At 35.9% G+C, this 13,111-nt stretch overlaps 1 protein-coding gene across 1 annotated transcript in view; it reads right to left on the reverse strand.

The window, feature by feature from the left end:
* Positions 1 to 2,058: 2,058 nt before the first annotated feature.
* The window catches only part of LOC118049020 (uncharacterized), a 28,401-nt gene continuing 17,348 nt past the window's right edge, over positions 2,059 to 13,111 (reverse strand). Inside the window, 23 exon segments of the mRNA XM_035058880.2 lie at positions 2,059 to 3,066; positions 3,412 to 3,481; positions 3,912 to 4,016; positions 4,094 to 4,204; positions 4,279 to 4,383; positions 4,600 to 4,746; positions 4,947 to 5,010; positions 5,099 to 5,458; positions 5,546 to 5,856; positions 5,939 to 6,118; positions 6,193 to 6,243; positions 7,276 to 7,359; positions 7,444 to 7,557; positions 8,137 to 8,407; positions 9,498 to 9,614; positions 9,721 to 10,087; positions 10,188 to 10,451; positions 10,539 to 10,722; positions 11,072 to 11,515; positions 11,613 to 11,684; positions 11,803 to 12,417; positions 12,729 to 12,884; positions 12,979 to 13,107. Coding sequence (XP_034914771.1) covers positions 2,372 to 3,066; positions 3,412 to 3,481; positions 3,912 to 4,016; positions 4,094 to 4,204; positions 4,279 to 4,383; positions 4,600 to 4,746; positions 4,947 to 5,010; positions 5,099 to 5,458; positions 5,546 to 5,856; positions 5,939 to 6,118; positions 6,193 to 6,243; positions 7,276 to 7,359; positions 7,444 to 7,557; positions 8,137 to 8,407; positions 9,498 to 9,614; positions 9,721 to 10,087; positions 10,188 to 10,451; positions 10,539 to 10,722; positions 11,072 to 11,515; positions 11,613 to 11,684; positions 11,803 to 12,417; positions 12,729 to 12,884; positions 12,979 to 13,107 — 5,016 coding nt within the window. The 3' untranslated portion in view covers positions 2,059 to 2,371.

Here is a 13,111-nt window from a genome sequence, read left to right on the forward strand (position 1 = left end):
ATCAGCTATGCATGGACTTTGTCGCTTTCTGTCTTTATTTATTTATTTGTTTCTTTCTTTAGCATGATGATTATCATAATCATGTAATCTTTTTTGTACATTAAGATTAAGTCCATTTTTCTTTTTATTTTCTATCTATATATACCAAGATCATAAAATTAATTTATACAAGTTTTTTTTTTTTTTTTTTTACAAATCTAAAATTAAATATCATTTGCTATGAATTGCTTATTTCCCTTATATATTTTCTATGAATTGCTTATTTCCCTCTCATTTGCTTTAATTAATCAGGGACCGTGACAAAAATCCAATTGATGCCTCTCAATATATACCTCACTAGATGATTTCATTTTCATGATGTGTTCTTACTTAGATTACATGAGCACATGGATGTGTTGTTCATTGGATCCCTCAAACCCTCTACTTAATTAATGAAGAAAACTCTCAAAATGTGAAAATACAAGGTGTTTTATAGTAATTTTCAAAGAACAAGCCACAACTAACCCACATGCTAATTGTGGACATGCAAAGAATTTATGGCTCTACCATCTTTGTTTCTTCTTTCTCATGACTAATCAAGCACTATCTAAACATTTCTTTAATTGTTATAATTCTCTTGGAGATTTAAAAATAGTGGGTCAATTATTTTGAGGAGTGAGTTGTATGTTAAAAGCAAAGCATGATTGCCTCACCTTATGAAATAATTTGCAAAACACTTGACAATTCTCGGCATCACCAACAAAATGAGTCATAAGTGGTAGTTTGATGGTAGAATTGCAAGCTCTTAAACTTGGAAGAAGACTGATTTGAAAAGGCATCAAAAGTTGAGGGATCATTCTTAAATTGGTATCTTAAACTTTTTGTAATGATGCTGATTTTGACCAAGTTGTATAGAAGCTCCCCTTGATATAAAACTAAGCAACTCTCCTCTATCTTACATCACAACATGATGAGAAAAATTATATTGAAAACAAAAGTCGCCAGCCTAGTCTCAATTTGCCCTCTTCTTTTGGTGCCAAAGCAACTTGATTCCCTCTGTGGCATTTCTCTTTACAGATAATGAGCTGCTTTACAAAGGGAACCGAGCAAATGCATAGCACTTGAGTCATGTGTGGACACACAATAAACTGTAGTCAATATACAAATGTTATTTTATTTTATTTTAGATTTGAAATTGGAAATATAGTATGGAAAACAAAACAACTCATCACATCACTCAAGTCTCCAAAAGCATATAGGGAATTTATGTATGGAAGCGTTCTTTGCAGCAGTTGATATATGAACGGAGATGAGCCTTGTATTGTCTAAAATGGAATATAGGGTTAATGTCAAACAATTTGTGTTTTCTCCCCTTGGACTTGGTAATTGTATTAGTTTTTATATTCCACAATTCTAAACATGTTTTGAAAATTGAAGTGATGCTTAATCACGCCCTGCATTCAAAAGTAGTACATATTACGGTGTTTGGCATAACTTCCTCGGTACTTCTTTAGTTAATGTTTTTTTATAATTTTAATGTACTAATCCAAGACTTTAATCCAAGTTTTTATTTCAAACTAGACTCTAGATTCCATGTTAATAGGTTAGCTCACCAAATTCTAGTCATAGAAAATTTCTGTTTTCATACAGTATTTGGTGTGAATTTGTTTGGCAGTATAATTATAATTTTTTTTCAAATAATTTTGTATTAATATATATATCGATAATATTATTTTATTTTTAAAAAAATTATTTTTAAAATCAACACATGAAAATAATTTAAAAACACAAAAAACATTAATTTAAAATAAATAAAAATTTTAAATTTTAAATTTTTTCAAAAATATTTTTAAACACCTGCGAAGAAGAACATGTCTTCATAGGGTGTTAATGGCATCCAAGGGGATACCAATCAGACCACCTCTACCACCTGTCTTTCCGGAATGAATGATGAATCTGAGGGGAGGACACTATTCCAGGAAATATTATGTAGTGTTTTTTTTTTTTTTTTTTTAATTATGTCATTGCTTAATCCTATGTGGGTGGTGCTCATACACTAAAGGCAAATAGATATCAAGCTAAGCTAAGAAAATAATTGAAAATTAATCTATTTTACTCTACAAAATGTACAGATGGAATGTACAAGCATTTCTTGACAAAATTTCTATGCAACAAACAAACAGAAGCTTTTCCACTACACAATTGTACCGACTCTGACAGTAGATTTAGATGAGCAAATTTCTTCCGAAGGAATCTTGTTGTTTCCGGCGAGGAGCACAAGCTTTGCTCAACTCGTTGAAGGAAATAATTCTGGGTTTAATAAGCTAATCTGCGTGCATGATCTAGTATCTTGATCGTCGAAGCTCCCCTATACTGTCACAAGCGTTCCTCTTTACATGATATTACTTCGATGTAGAACATATCCACTGCCTAGTCTACGTTCTTTACCTTGTGCAATAGTAGACAACAAAATCTGTAGCAATTCCTTTGCATCGTTCATGGATGCCAATTCCAAGTTTGTAAGGGAAAGTGGAAGAGAAGTTGGATTGTTCCAGCTCTTTGTTCGTGTCAGAACCCCTTTTTTTGACTGGTGCGGGTTCTGCTTCAGTAAGGCATCTGAACGGGTTCCAACAATATGTACCACCTCTTCCGCGGCATCAACATGGATGACACTGTCCAAACTAATTTCTGACTCTACTAACCACTCCGGGTCAATGGGAACACCTCGAAATTCAGGCTTTCCTAAATCTACCAAACCAGGAGAGCTAACAGTCAACACGAGTCTCTCGGTGACAACAACAAATTTACCAGCTTGTTTAAGGGATTTGCACATCACTAAAACTTCACTCTTGAGATTCAAGCCATCATCAGCCTCCATAAGCACTGAAGTTCCAACTGCTTCTTCCAAAGAGTAAGGCCTCAGAGGAAGTTCTCTACTTAGAGGCCTAGGCAGCCGGACCCTATAGCATTGAGGTCCCATTTGGTATAGCCGACTTCGGTTTCTGATACTCTGTGCAGTTTTTCCAGTAACCTCAAGAATACTAGCAGCTGGTCTTGCCACAAGCCCTGCAACCCCAAAAGCAATTCCTGTGCAAAAGAAATTGCAGCAAGCAAGCACTGTAAATGTTTTACAATAAAAAAAAGGCAAACTACATTTCCTAGAGAAAATATACATGATTCAGTAAATTGGTTTGATTTGGTTTGACACTGAAGTTGAACTGATCTCAACAATTTCTTAATTTTAATAACATTGAACCAAACAATTCAAAAAATTCATCACAAGGAGGTTGGTTTGGTCAGCCTGCTTTTCAATTTGAACAACTTTATACCAGAGTCTGCACGTGGTTGATGTCTAAGCAGCAGATAATTATAACAATGATACTCGCCATGTTAAAAACAGTTGAAATTTAAAGCATAATTGCCATGCATTACCTGAGAGTACACCTGGAAGACCATGTTTCTCAGCTTCTTTTATTGGAGATTGAAGGAGACCTGTTAGCCCCTGGATTCAACAAGCATATCACTAAAAATTTTGTTCATCATTTCACTTCTTTCTTTTCTTTTTTGTTTTTATTTTTATATATCCTTGAAAAGAGAAGCATTAGTACTAAGCATTCATAAAATTTTGAACCAATGTGCGTGCAATATATATTAAGTATCGAAATTTCACCTAGAAAGGTCCACCAATATTAACAATAAATGGTAAGTTGTGTGTAAATCATTTTAAAAAAAAAAAAAAAAATTCAAGAATGACTACTTTTGAATGGAGTTCAATGAGTTTGTTATCAATGCATGAATTTAAGCTTTTATTTTTCTCTCAGTTCTAATGGACATTGAGAATTCCAGGATAAAATTTGGTCTGGTAATGTCAATTGACAATTTGTTTGAATAGCTACCATGAAGACAATTACGAGTTTTATCACACAATATACCTCAAGGACTTCATTTATCACACCTTTACTGTGTGAAGCTGCACCTTTCTGTTGCTTTTCCATTCTTGCAACGGACTGGTCATCAAATGTGAATGCAACAATACCCTATAGCAATCAATTGTTCTGTCAGTAAATTTAACCCATGCAATGATTTGCTTTGATACTAACAGGGGTAGAATTACCTTTTGAGCAGCTTTACTGAACTGGGTGGCAGCATCACTTAAAGCATAGACTGTGTTACTTACAAGACTAGTGGTACCTTGTGCCATGCCAGTAATCAGTCCAGTGGGGCTCTGTAAAAGCAATAGCCAAATTTCAACACAAGGATGCACAGTGTAATCTTCAAGCTATTTGTAAAGCTTTATACCTGCAAAAAGCTTCTGGCAGGAACAGATAAAAAGTCTCTTATGCCAAGGCCTAAACTCCTTGCAAATCCCATTGGGTTACCAATAACACCAGCAGAACCAAACACCTGCATATTGCAGAATTATAAGGAATGCAGGCAGAATGATATTAAGTTATGGCAACATGGCAGGCTGTAAGGCGACCAAAGGAAAAAAACTGATATAAAATTATAATTGATCTTAACAATAATAGAGTGAAATCATGTCTGACAGAGTTAGGCAGAAATTGTGTAGAAACATTGTTCACTTTTGACAAACCAACAAAACCATTTTACACCGTTTACCTTGTACATCTCATGAAGAAGTTGACGAGTGTAATGCCTGATGAGGATATCCTGCATGGACTCCCAACTAGCCATCTGATGTTCAATTCTGAATTGTTTGAGATGAATTCGAGCTCCCTCAACATCAGCAAGAGCCATAAGTCCTCTCTGTTGTTAATAGCAAATAGCATACCACATTTTTAATAGCAAATGTGCTTGAAAGAAAAACATATTAAAATTTATAAAACTGGCCGAAACCAATGCCTTATGCCACTTCGTTCAAACATCCATTCATTTACAGTCAGCTTAAATAACATTAAGAATGTTTCACAATAAATCTTAAATGGAAGGAAAAAAAGGTCACTAACATGAATAAGAGATTCTCCTGATGTAAGAATTCCATTTCTCAGCATCCATGGAGAACTAGAAAAGCTGTGCACAGAATATATTGTGGTTTTAGTCAGTACACCATAGATTGGGAGCGGAGCTGAAGTAAAAGCAAGTGTAGTTTGTGACTTGCCTCAAAGTAAACTTGACAGGGGCCAAATCAAACAGTTCTACATAGATCTTCTTCTGTCTTCCATCCAAAAAGGAAATCTGTTGCCAGGGGGCTCCAATTGGAACTACTGAAGGTAGTGCTGCACTATTAACTTGACTCTTGCTCAATGAAGATAAGTTGATTCCAAGCAGCTGGCTATCTATTGTTTTGAAGTATTCACGAGTTTGAGCATGAATGAAGCCCACATCACATAGAAGCGGGGGGTGTTTGGGATCTGAAAATGGCAAGACATTGCTCTCGAACCTTGAAGAAACAGCTTTATAGAAGTCAAGCAATCTTAATATAACTTCTTGATCAAGCTCAAGGCGGAAATTTGCCACTCTGCAAATTCAACTGATTTTAATAAGAATCAGAATAAAAAAAAAAAAAGCCCGACAATTCAAACAAATTTGATGGGATGACAGGCACCTTAAGCTTATATACTCGAATGAAACCAAGGAGATGTCTTTCTTCCTCCAAGTTGCTACAGCTAGTGATAGTATAGGCTCACGAGATCTTTGCAATACTCTATCACTCTTTGATTTAGTAATGTCATCCTTGACTCTCTGGCCCTCTGTGCTGCCTCGGTATTCTTGATTGAAGGACAGAATAACAGGATATGGTGTTGTTTGCAACTGGTTATCTATTTGCAATGACGAGATTTGAAATGAAATCTTTTGTTGATCCAAACTTTGAAGAAGATTAAGGCTAATATTCTGTGCACAGGCAAAGAGCAGTTCCTAACAAAGAAAGAAAGAGGCCTTGAAAACTTTTTCAGCATGTGTGAGTTAGTTGTCAAAACATATGTTCATTGTCCATTACCTGTGGAAAGGAATTAATCAAGCAGATACCAATATATGGAATAGTGACCGAGAATTTCTCCTTGTAATAAAATACATCTTTCTGTTTCTGTTCATGTTTAGTTTTTTCTCGGAACCATGGAGGTGATGGATCTTTAACATCTTTCAAAACATGGAAACTTGAATCAACAATGCCGAGCACCTGAAGCAGAAGAAAGCGGTTACTGCACTATAAAATGCATATGCATTGTATTAGCAAAACTATGAATGACAAACCTTTATTGCTCCCTCAGCATGGACAGATAAGAGCAACGTTCTTTCCGGCTTCTGAAAACAAAAACTGAAAAATCAAGTTCATGTTTTTTGAAAGCAAAAACTTGTGAAATAAAGCAACTTATCAGACAACTATCAACAAGCAAACCTACAAGGCCAGATAACAACCATGAACACATATCTTGCATAATTATATTTTCCTGTACTGAAGTCCAACAACAAAGCTTTCATAGATTATAAATCACTTATTTCTCTAATCTAGATTGATTGGTCATCTCCATCTCTTTTATTTTACAGAAGGTTTATCAGATTCTTCGTAAAAAAAATCTCGTGTAAGCCTAGGAGAGGTCTGCACAAAACTGGGTTTTCCAGAGAATTCGGCTTTGGCTAACATGTGATATTTCCCAAAATCTTGCAATTGAATAGCACTCAAAAGTTTGAATGTTGCTGTAATTTACATGAAAATGCTAGGTATCTCAATAAATTGTGGTTGAGTAAGATTCGAGTGATACAAAACGGATAATCAGTTGCAAATGGGGCTTAGGGCTTGATCCCTAGGTAGCCCCACCCCCATTTTCTTAATTGTTACCAAAGAAAATCTTGCAGGCCACCCTCTGCTAAAGAAGTAGAAAGAACGAAGATAATATAACAGCGTAATTAATGTGGCCTAGACACAATGATTTAATATCATGACACATGCAGGTACAAGTAAATTTCCTCCCACCCTGGTAGGAAGAAATTATTCTTCCCGAGATAAGATGGGTTTATTTGTAATTGGGAGCTGCCATGAGAGGGCTGATGCAACCCCTTGTATAAAATTCAGTAGGGTATATTTTGTCTTCTAAGACTTTTTGTAAAAGTGATTTTTTCTGCCTGTTGCTTTCCTTGTTCTTATTCTAAACAGAAGGTAATTTTGCTGTGACAGTATTACTTAGTTTTGGACTGTACTTCTGCTGTTTACTATTCTGTCCACAATGCAACTTGCATTGCAAAGTAATACAAAAAAAGAGGACTGAATGATAACATCATTCCAAATCAGTATTTGTGCTGTCTAGGACTCAGTAAATAAGGTCTAAAAGGGCATACCTCAGCAGTTGCCTTCAATTGCACTGGTATGTACTCTTTAAGATCATCAAGAGCATAGGACCCAATGACACGCTGTCCAGGAACCTTGCATGTTTCAGTCAAAAAAATCAGTACTAGGCAACCCATAAGCATCTATCATTATTTTTCTTCAGGGTAAGGAGAACATACCTCAACAGTGAGACGATGGGGAAAACAGGGTTCATCCCATGCATATGGGCAAGAAGTGTAAGACTGAATGACAGTGTCAAAATTTTCACATTTTTGTTGGTAAACCCGTAACCTCTGCAAAGGAGAAGTGCAATAAAAAACTGCTACCAGATTATATAACAAGAACATGTTCGGTTTCTATATTTTTTCTTTTCCATAAGAGTTCTATTAAGAAGAAAATGCACAAGGTCAAATCAAATTGGAGAATAAGACATTCTCCAAACTTAAATGAAAAATCCAAAATCGACCATCACAACAATAAAGCATTTTAATGAAAAGTGGTCCGATAAAGTCCAATAGTAGGTGGAAGAGGTCTGCATATCTGCAGCTATAGAAAACCTAACACTAACTATTGAGTCACATAATGCAAGCAGCACCACAGAAGCCAAAAGAATCTATCAAAATAAACAAGGAAATATGCGGCCAGACAAGTAAAAGGTCACATGATAGAAAAAAATATATTAGCTCCAGAATTTCTTCCAAATTTTGAAATTGCTCCCACTAATAAAGCTAATGTAATTATTTTTTCTTTCAGTTGCATAAACTTGAAAATTGCATTCATATATTACTTTGCAAAAGCAAGTGCCTTTGGACCAAACACCTATTGCATTTGATATGGTCAAGATATTAATGAGCCAACTACCAACTACTGACCTCCTTCGAGAAATTATCAATTCTGTATGGCATAAAACCCGTATCATCATCAGACAAGAGAATCAAGTTTGTCCCAGAATTCCCATGGAGGCTTCCAATGATCTTTTCATCTTTAGCGGAAACATTAGCATTCTGTACCTCCACCCTTATCATTCTTAGCACTCCAGCATTATTCCGCATTTTCACTTGTGTATCACCTAGATGATCTGGCAAGAAACTGCCTGACCACTCCCATCCCGGTTCATCAAAACATATGGAAACTAATAACTCCCTGCAGCAGGTTGCAAATGGAATAAGTAAAAGGTGAGAGAAGAGATAGAGAATGAAAACCAATTATATAATATAGAGTTGACACATTTCATATGCAAACTAGCTAAAGAAAGAATCATATATCAAGATTTCAGACTCATGTTACCAGGTAAATAATATTGAGTGATAAATTTACCACAGAAGGCATGAAGGATAGAGAAGACCTCAGAATGACTTTATGAGACTGGAAAGCAGTTTTTAGCAAATTTCAGCACAAAATGCAACCTAAGGCACCGAATTCAATCCATTCTAACAGCATTTCTTTATCTCTCTCTAATTTGCTAAAGTTGCAAACAATATGTTTCCTTCTAGTTCTACTTAGCCCGAGACTCTAGGATATTAGGATGCTACTCACTTACCCATCTATAGTTTCATCAATCACAAATGCAAAAGGCATGAAAGGAATATACATCCATGACTTAAGGAAAAAAAGAATGATCAGCAGAAATCACAAGGCAACATTCATATCACCTGGAACAGTTTCTCACACAAGTAATTGCTCATTGCATATATTCTGTTATTATATATTAAATGGAAGCTTCTCTCCTCTCCAGCACAGGTTTCTTTCTGTTATCCCATCATTTCCCACTAAACTCAGGAAGCATGCTTTCCATGGTTGATCTACTTGACATGAACTAAAATTGGTTATCAGATATTTTTGTACTCCACCTCAAATTATGCTCAATCACTTCACTGAAGTTTACATAAAATAAATTAAAGCTTAATAAATCAGCAGCCCATACAACCAAGGATTTACCCTTGTTTCAACAAATAGATCCATAGCTGCTCATCACAGTCATCAAGCATTTTCAATTTTTTTACCATGTGTAGCAAAAGACATGTAAAGACTCTGAAAATATCTATTGAAAATGAATTTCCATCTATATGCTCAAAAGGTAAATTGCTTTTTCCATTGTAAAGATGTACTTGATACATGTCTAGGAGTATGACATCAGAAATTTAATTTGTCTTGAAAAATAAGAATTCAATTTCACATACACATTAGGTATTATTTGAGAAGTATATGCATTGAAAGAAATTATTTCACATACCTCGTTGTGTCTTTCCAGTGAAGATGGTGATGCTGTCCAATTCCTAAACGAACTGAATAATCAGTTCCTTTCTGTTTATAACATATTTTTTTGCTGCAGACATTGCTAATGATATATCTGCAGGATGATGAAAATATGAATAACAGGAATAAGCACCTTAAAGCATAAGAATCATGAATTATGAGAATGTTTTGTCTTCTAACAGCAAAGGCAAAATTATTACCTGGGCTGGAAAGCAATAGCTTGGGTTCGCCCAGCGAATGATCCAGCAACATCACTAGAAGTCACGGATATTATCAGTGCAGAATTTGATGATGATTGCGGAACAACAACAGTGCTTGAACCACTTGGTGGAATGAGAAGAAACGGTCTTGACCATGTGGAATGGGAAGCATTTTCCATGACAAATTCATGCCTACTGACTCTTACCATAATTTCATTAGCAGAAGAAACACCATGGGGAGAATACATGCATGCTTTAACCTCTCCACGTCCAGTATCAATTGAGTCAGTACTTGAACACTTGTCAAAAGAAGCCTTTTGACAAACAAATCATGCTTGTCTATTGCTCTTGCAAAGGTCCAGAGGAACTAGATAAAATCAGAGGTTTGCTAATACTTCTCCCAAGATGCGAAGTAGCATCCCTCCTGGAAATAAAAATGTTATTTTTAGAGGAAGAACTCCCTGAACTGATAATATGAGGAGCTCTCGAATGTGAATCCTGGTCAAAAGACAAATGGCTAAGACCAACTTTCCTGCCTTGAAGACATTCATCTTCAACCAAAACATAACAAGATGGGATAGTACAATGACTTCCTTTCATTTCTGAATTGCATTCTGAAATATTGAGTGGAAAACCAGTGCAATTATATAACAAAAAGGGGACATAAATGAATAGTTCTCGTGCACCAGAGAATGCATCCATCATCTTTTCCACTGTAACACATAGCAGACCTAAAACAGCATTACACAAAAGAGGTTAGAAAAATTGTTCAACCACACACTTCCTCGAGAGTAGACAAAACAGAAAGCATATCCCACCATCAGATGAATCAGAATCAAAGGAAACGATCTCAGTTAAAGAGAACTTGGTTCCACTGAATTTCGCCAATGTACAGAATGTTTCTGCACGTGGAAACTTCAAAGTCGAAGGTCTGAATCCATGAATACAGAATTCCATTCCTAAGTCGTATGAAGGATCTATATGATGGAAAGAAGTTTCCACCTGAAAAAGAAGAAAACATACATCACATTTTAAGTGATGGAACAAATGTGATGGAACCACCTTTAGACATCAATAAATCATGAAAAATGAACAGAACTCCAAACAACCAGCTTAAGACTCATCCATGGTTTCAAATATCAGTTGCTACTATTGCATGAGAGCATCACATAACAGATTCTTAGACCATAGAAGGTTTCTAACCCGTTATGCAATGGACTGCAATGGTTGCTGTAAGTAATAAATTCACACATGCAGCAGCCATTACTGTTACATCAACAACCAGGATAGCCCATGAAGTCTGGCCTAAAATTAGAACCATGGATTCATCTAACTAAAGTACTCCACAAACCTCTGAGAGCAACACAGTACGAGTAACCCCACCACTCTCGATTGCCAAAGATACTTCATCTGGAAGATAATTGATCACTACTAATGGAGCACTTAAGGTTACTTGATGAATAAAACGATTACTAGACTTCTTCTGACCACCATCGAAACTTTCAACTGATTGCCTCGAAGTGTTATATGATCCTTTCTTCAGCTTTTTAGATGAAGGCAAGCTAAAACTTTGAACCGATATGCAACAGCGAAAGGGATCACTGCTTGGATGAGATGGATAACAAACAAAAGATCTAAGAAATCCAATCTTGCTTTCGTGTGAAAGAATGTTAGAAATGTCATGTACTTCACTCCACAAGTACGAATTTCCAAGTGGACGCCAGCGCATTCGACCAGCTTCAGCCAAATGCAAAGGCAAAGGAAACTCCTGGTCTGGATAAATTGGATCTAAGACCTGTAAAAACAAAGGTAGCTATGATGTCAAAATTAAAGTAACATGTAGATGTCCATGACAAGACTAGTATGCCAATTTTTTTAAAAAAATTGCATACCTTCGGGGATAGTCCAAAAGGAATGTCAAACCTTAACTCCAGTGGCACTGATGTTGCATTAGCAAGTATAACCTAAATCATCAAATGTAAAGATTGATTGATGAGTACTAAAGCTCTGACAAATACCAAGATCAAAAAATATTGGGGTTATCTCGTTAGTATTATCTCATTAACTAATTTTTGTACGTACTGTTGAGTATAATCGTATTAACTTGGTGTAGCGTTGCACTGAAACATCAAAGACAACAGGAACAACAAAACCACCATCAGTATTGAATCTAGCATTCTCTTCAAGGTCCATATCATATTTTGAAACATTCCTCGTTTTCTCCATTTCTGTCCGCTTCAAAACCTTAGTAAAATCAACCTCAAAGTAGGTAAGTCCTACAAGATCCATTGAAATAGGAGGAGAAGGTAGAAACATCCCGTCAAGCTGAACGCTCATGAAGTGATGAACAGCTCCATTTGATTGCTTCTCACTGAGTCTGTCAGAAGACTGAGCAGGGCCACATCGAAACAATTGCTCCTCTGGAGTTTCATTAAGATAAATAGCAACAGAAGAACCTGGTTGGATAGATTTTGCATCTTTCATTTCAGAGAAATCAAACTCATCTGCATTAACCAGCCCTTTGAAAACATGGTATCCAAGAGGCAAGGAAGTCAAATTTTGAAGCACATAGGGAGCATAACTCCCTTCCTGTACATTTTCAGATAACTGGCTACTTGAGGATCTCTGGTTTTCAAATGGATCATTTGGTCCCAAATGCCAGGCATCGTTAACCATCTCAAGTGTCCTAAAAAAAACACTTTCAAGGGACAAAAATTCATTAGGAAAATTAGTGCATTTTCAGATAAAAACAGTATTTTGAGTTGCATACAGAAGGAAACATCAACATGATCAAACAAAAAGATCCATCTAGACATGCTCAGAAATACATTAGGAAAATTAGGCGTTAGACAGGGTAAACTTTTATAGCCAATAGCACAGTATTAAATAGAAATTCTCATCAAAGCATTCATTATTGCTGCATAAAATCATGCACCAAATTTCCAAAAATTTCCTAAGATGCTTATTGAATGTGACCTAGATAGAATATGTAAAATAGAACTATATACCTCAACAAGAGATTCTGTACAGTTCAAATTAAGTTGCATTGTTGATGTGACATCGATATCTGTCAAAATGGAACTGTTCAAGTGAGCAGTCATCTCCTGTTTTCTAATCATGTTTATCTGAAACTTCCAAGGCTCGACAAATGGCTCCCACAAAACCTACAACCAAAATAAGCACAAAATTACAGAAAATATTAGCAAGACATCCATGCCAAAAAGAACAATGGTAGTCATGCTTCCATAACTAATATACCTTGTGGATGTTATTGTAGTTCACTTCAAGGTCACTTGCAACTGAGCTCTCCATGCTGTTTTCAGTCACAATACCATGCAACAGAAAGTTCCTCATAGCAATTTCTAGCAGAGGACCACCAAAGCTCCACTAC

The sequence above is a fragment of the Populus alba genome, chromosome 1 (genome assembly GCF_005239225.2).
Source record: "Populus alba chromosome 1, ASM523922v2, whole genome shotgun sequence".
In the NCBI taxonomy this organism is placed as follows: domain Eukaryota; kingdom Viridiplantae; phylum Streptophyta; class Magnoliopsida; order Malpighiales; family Salicaceae; genus Populus; species Populus alba.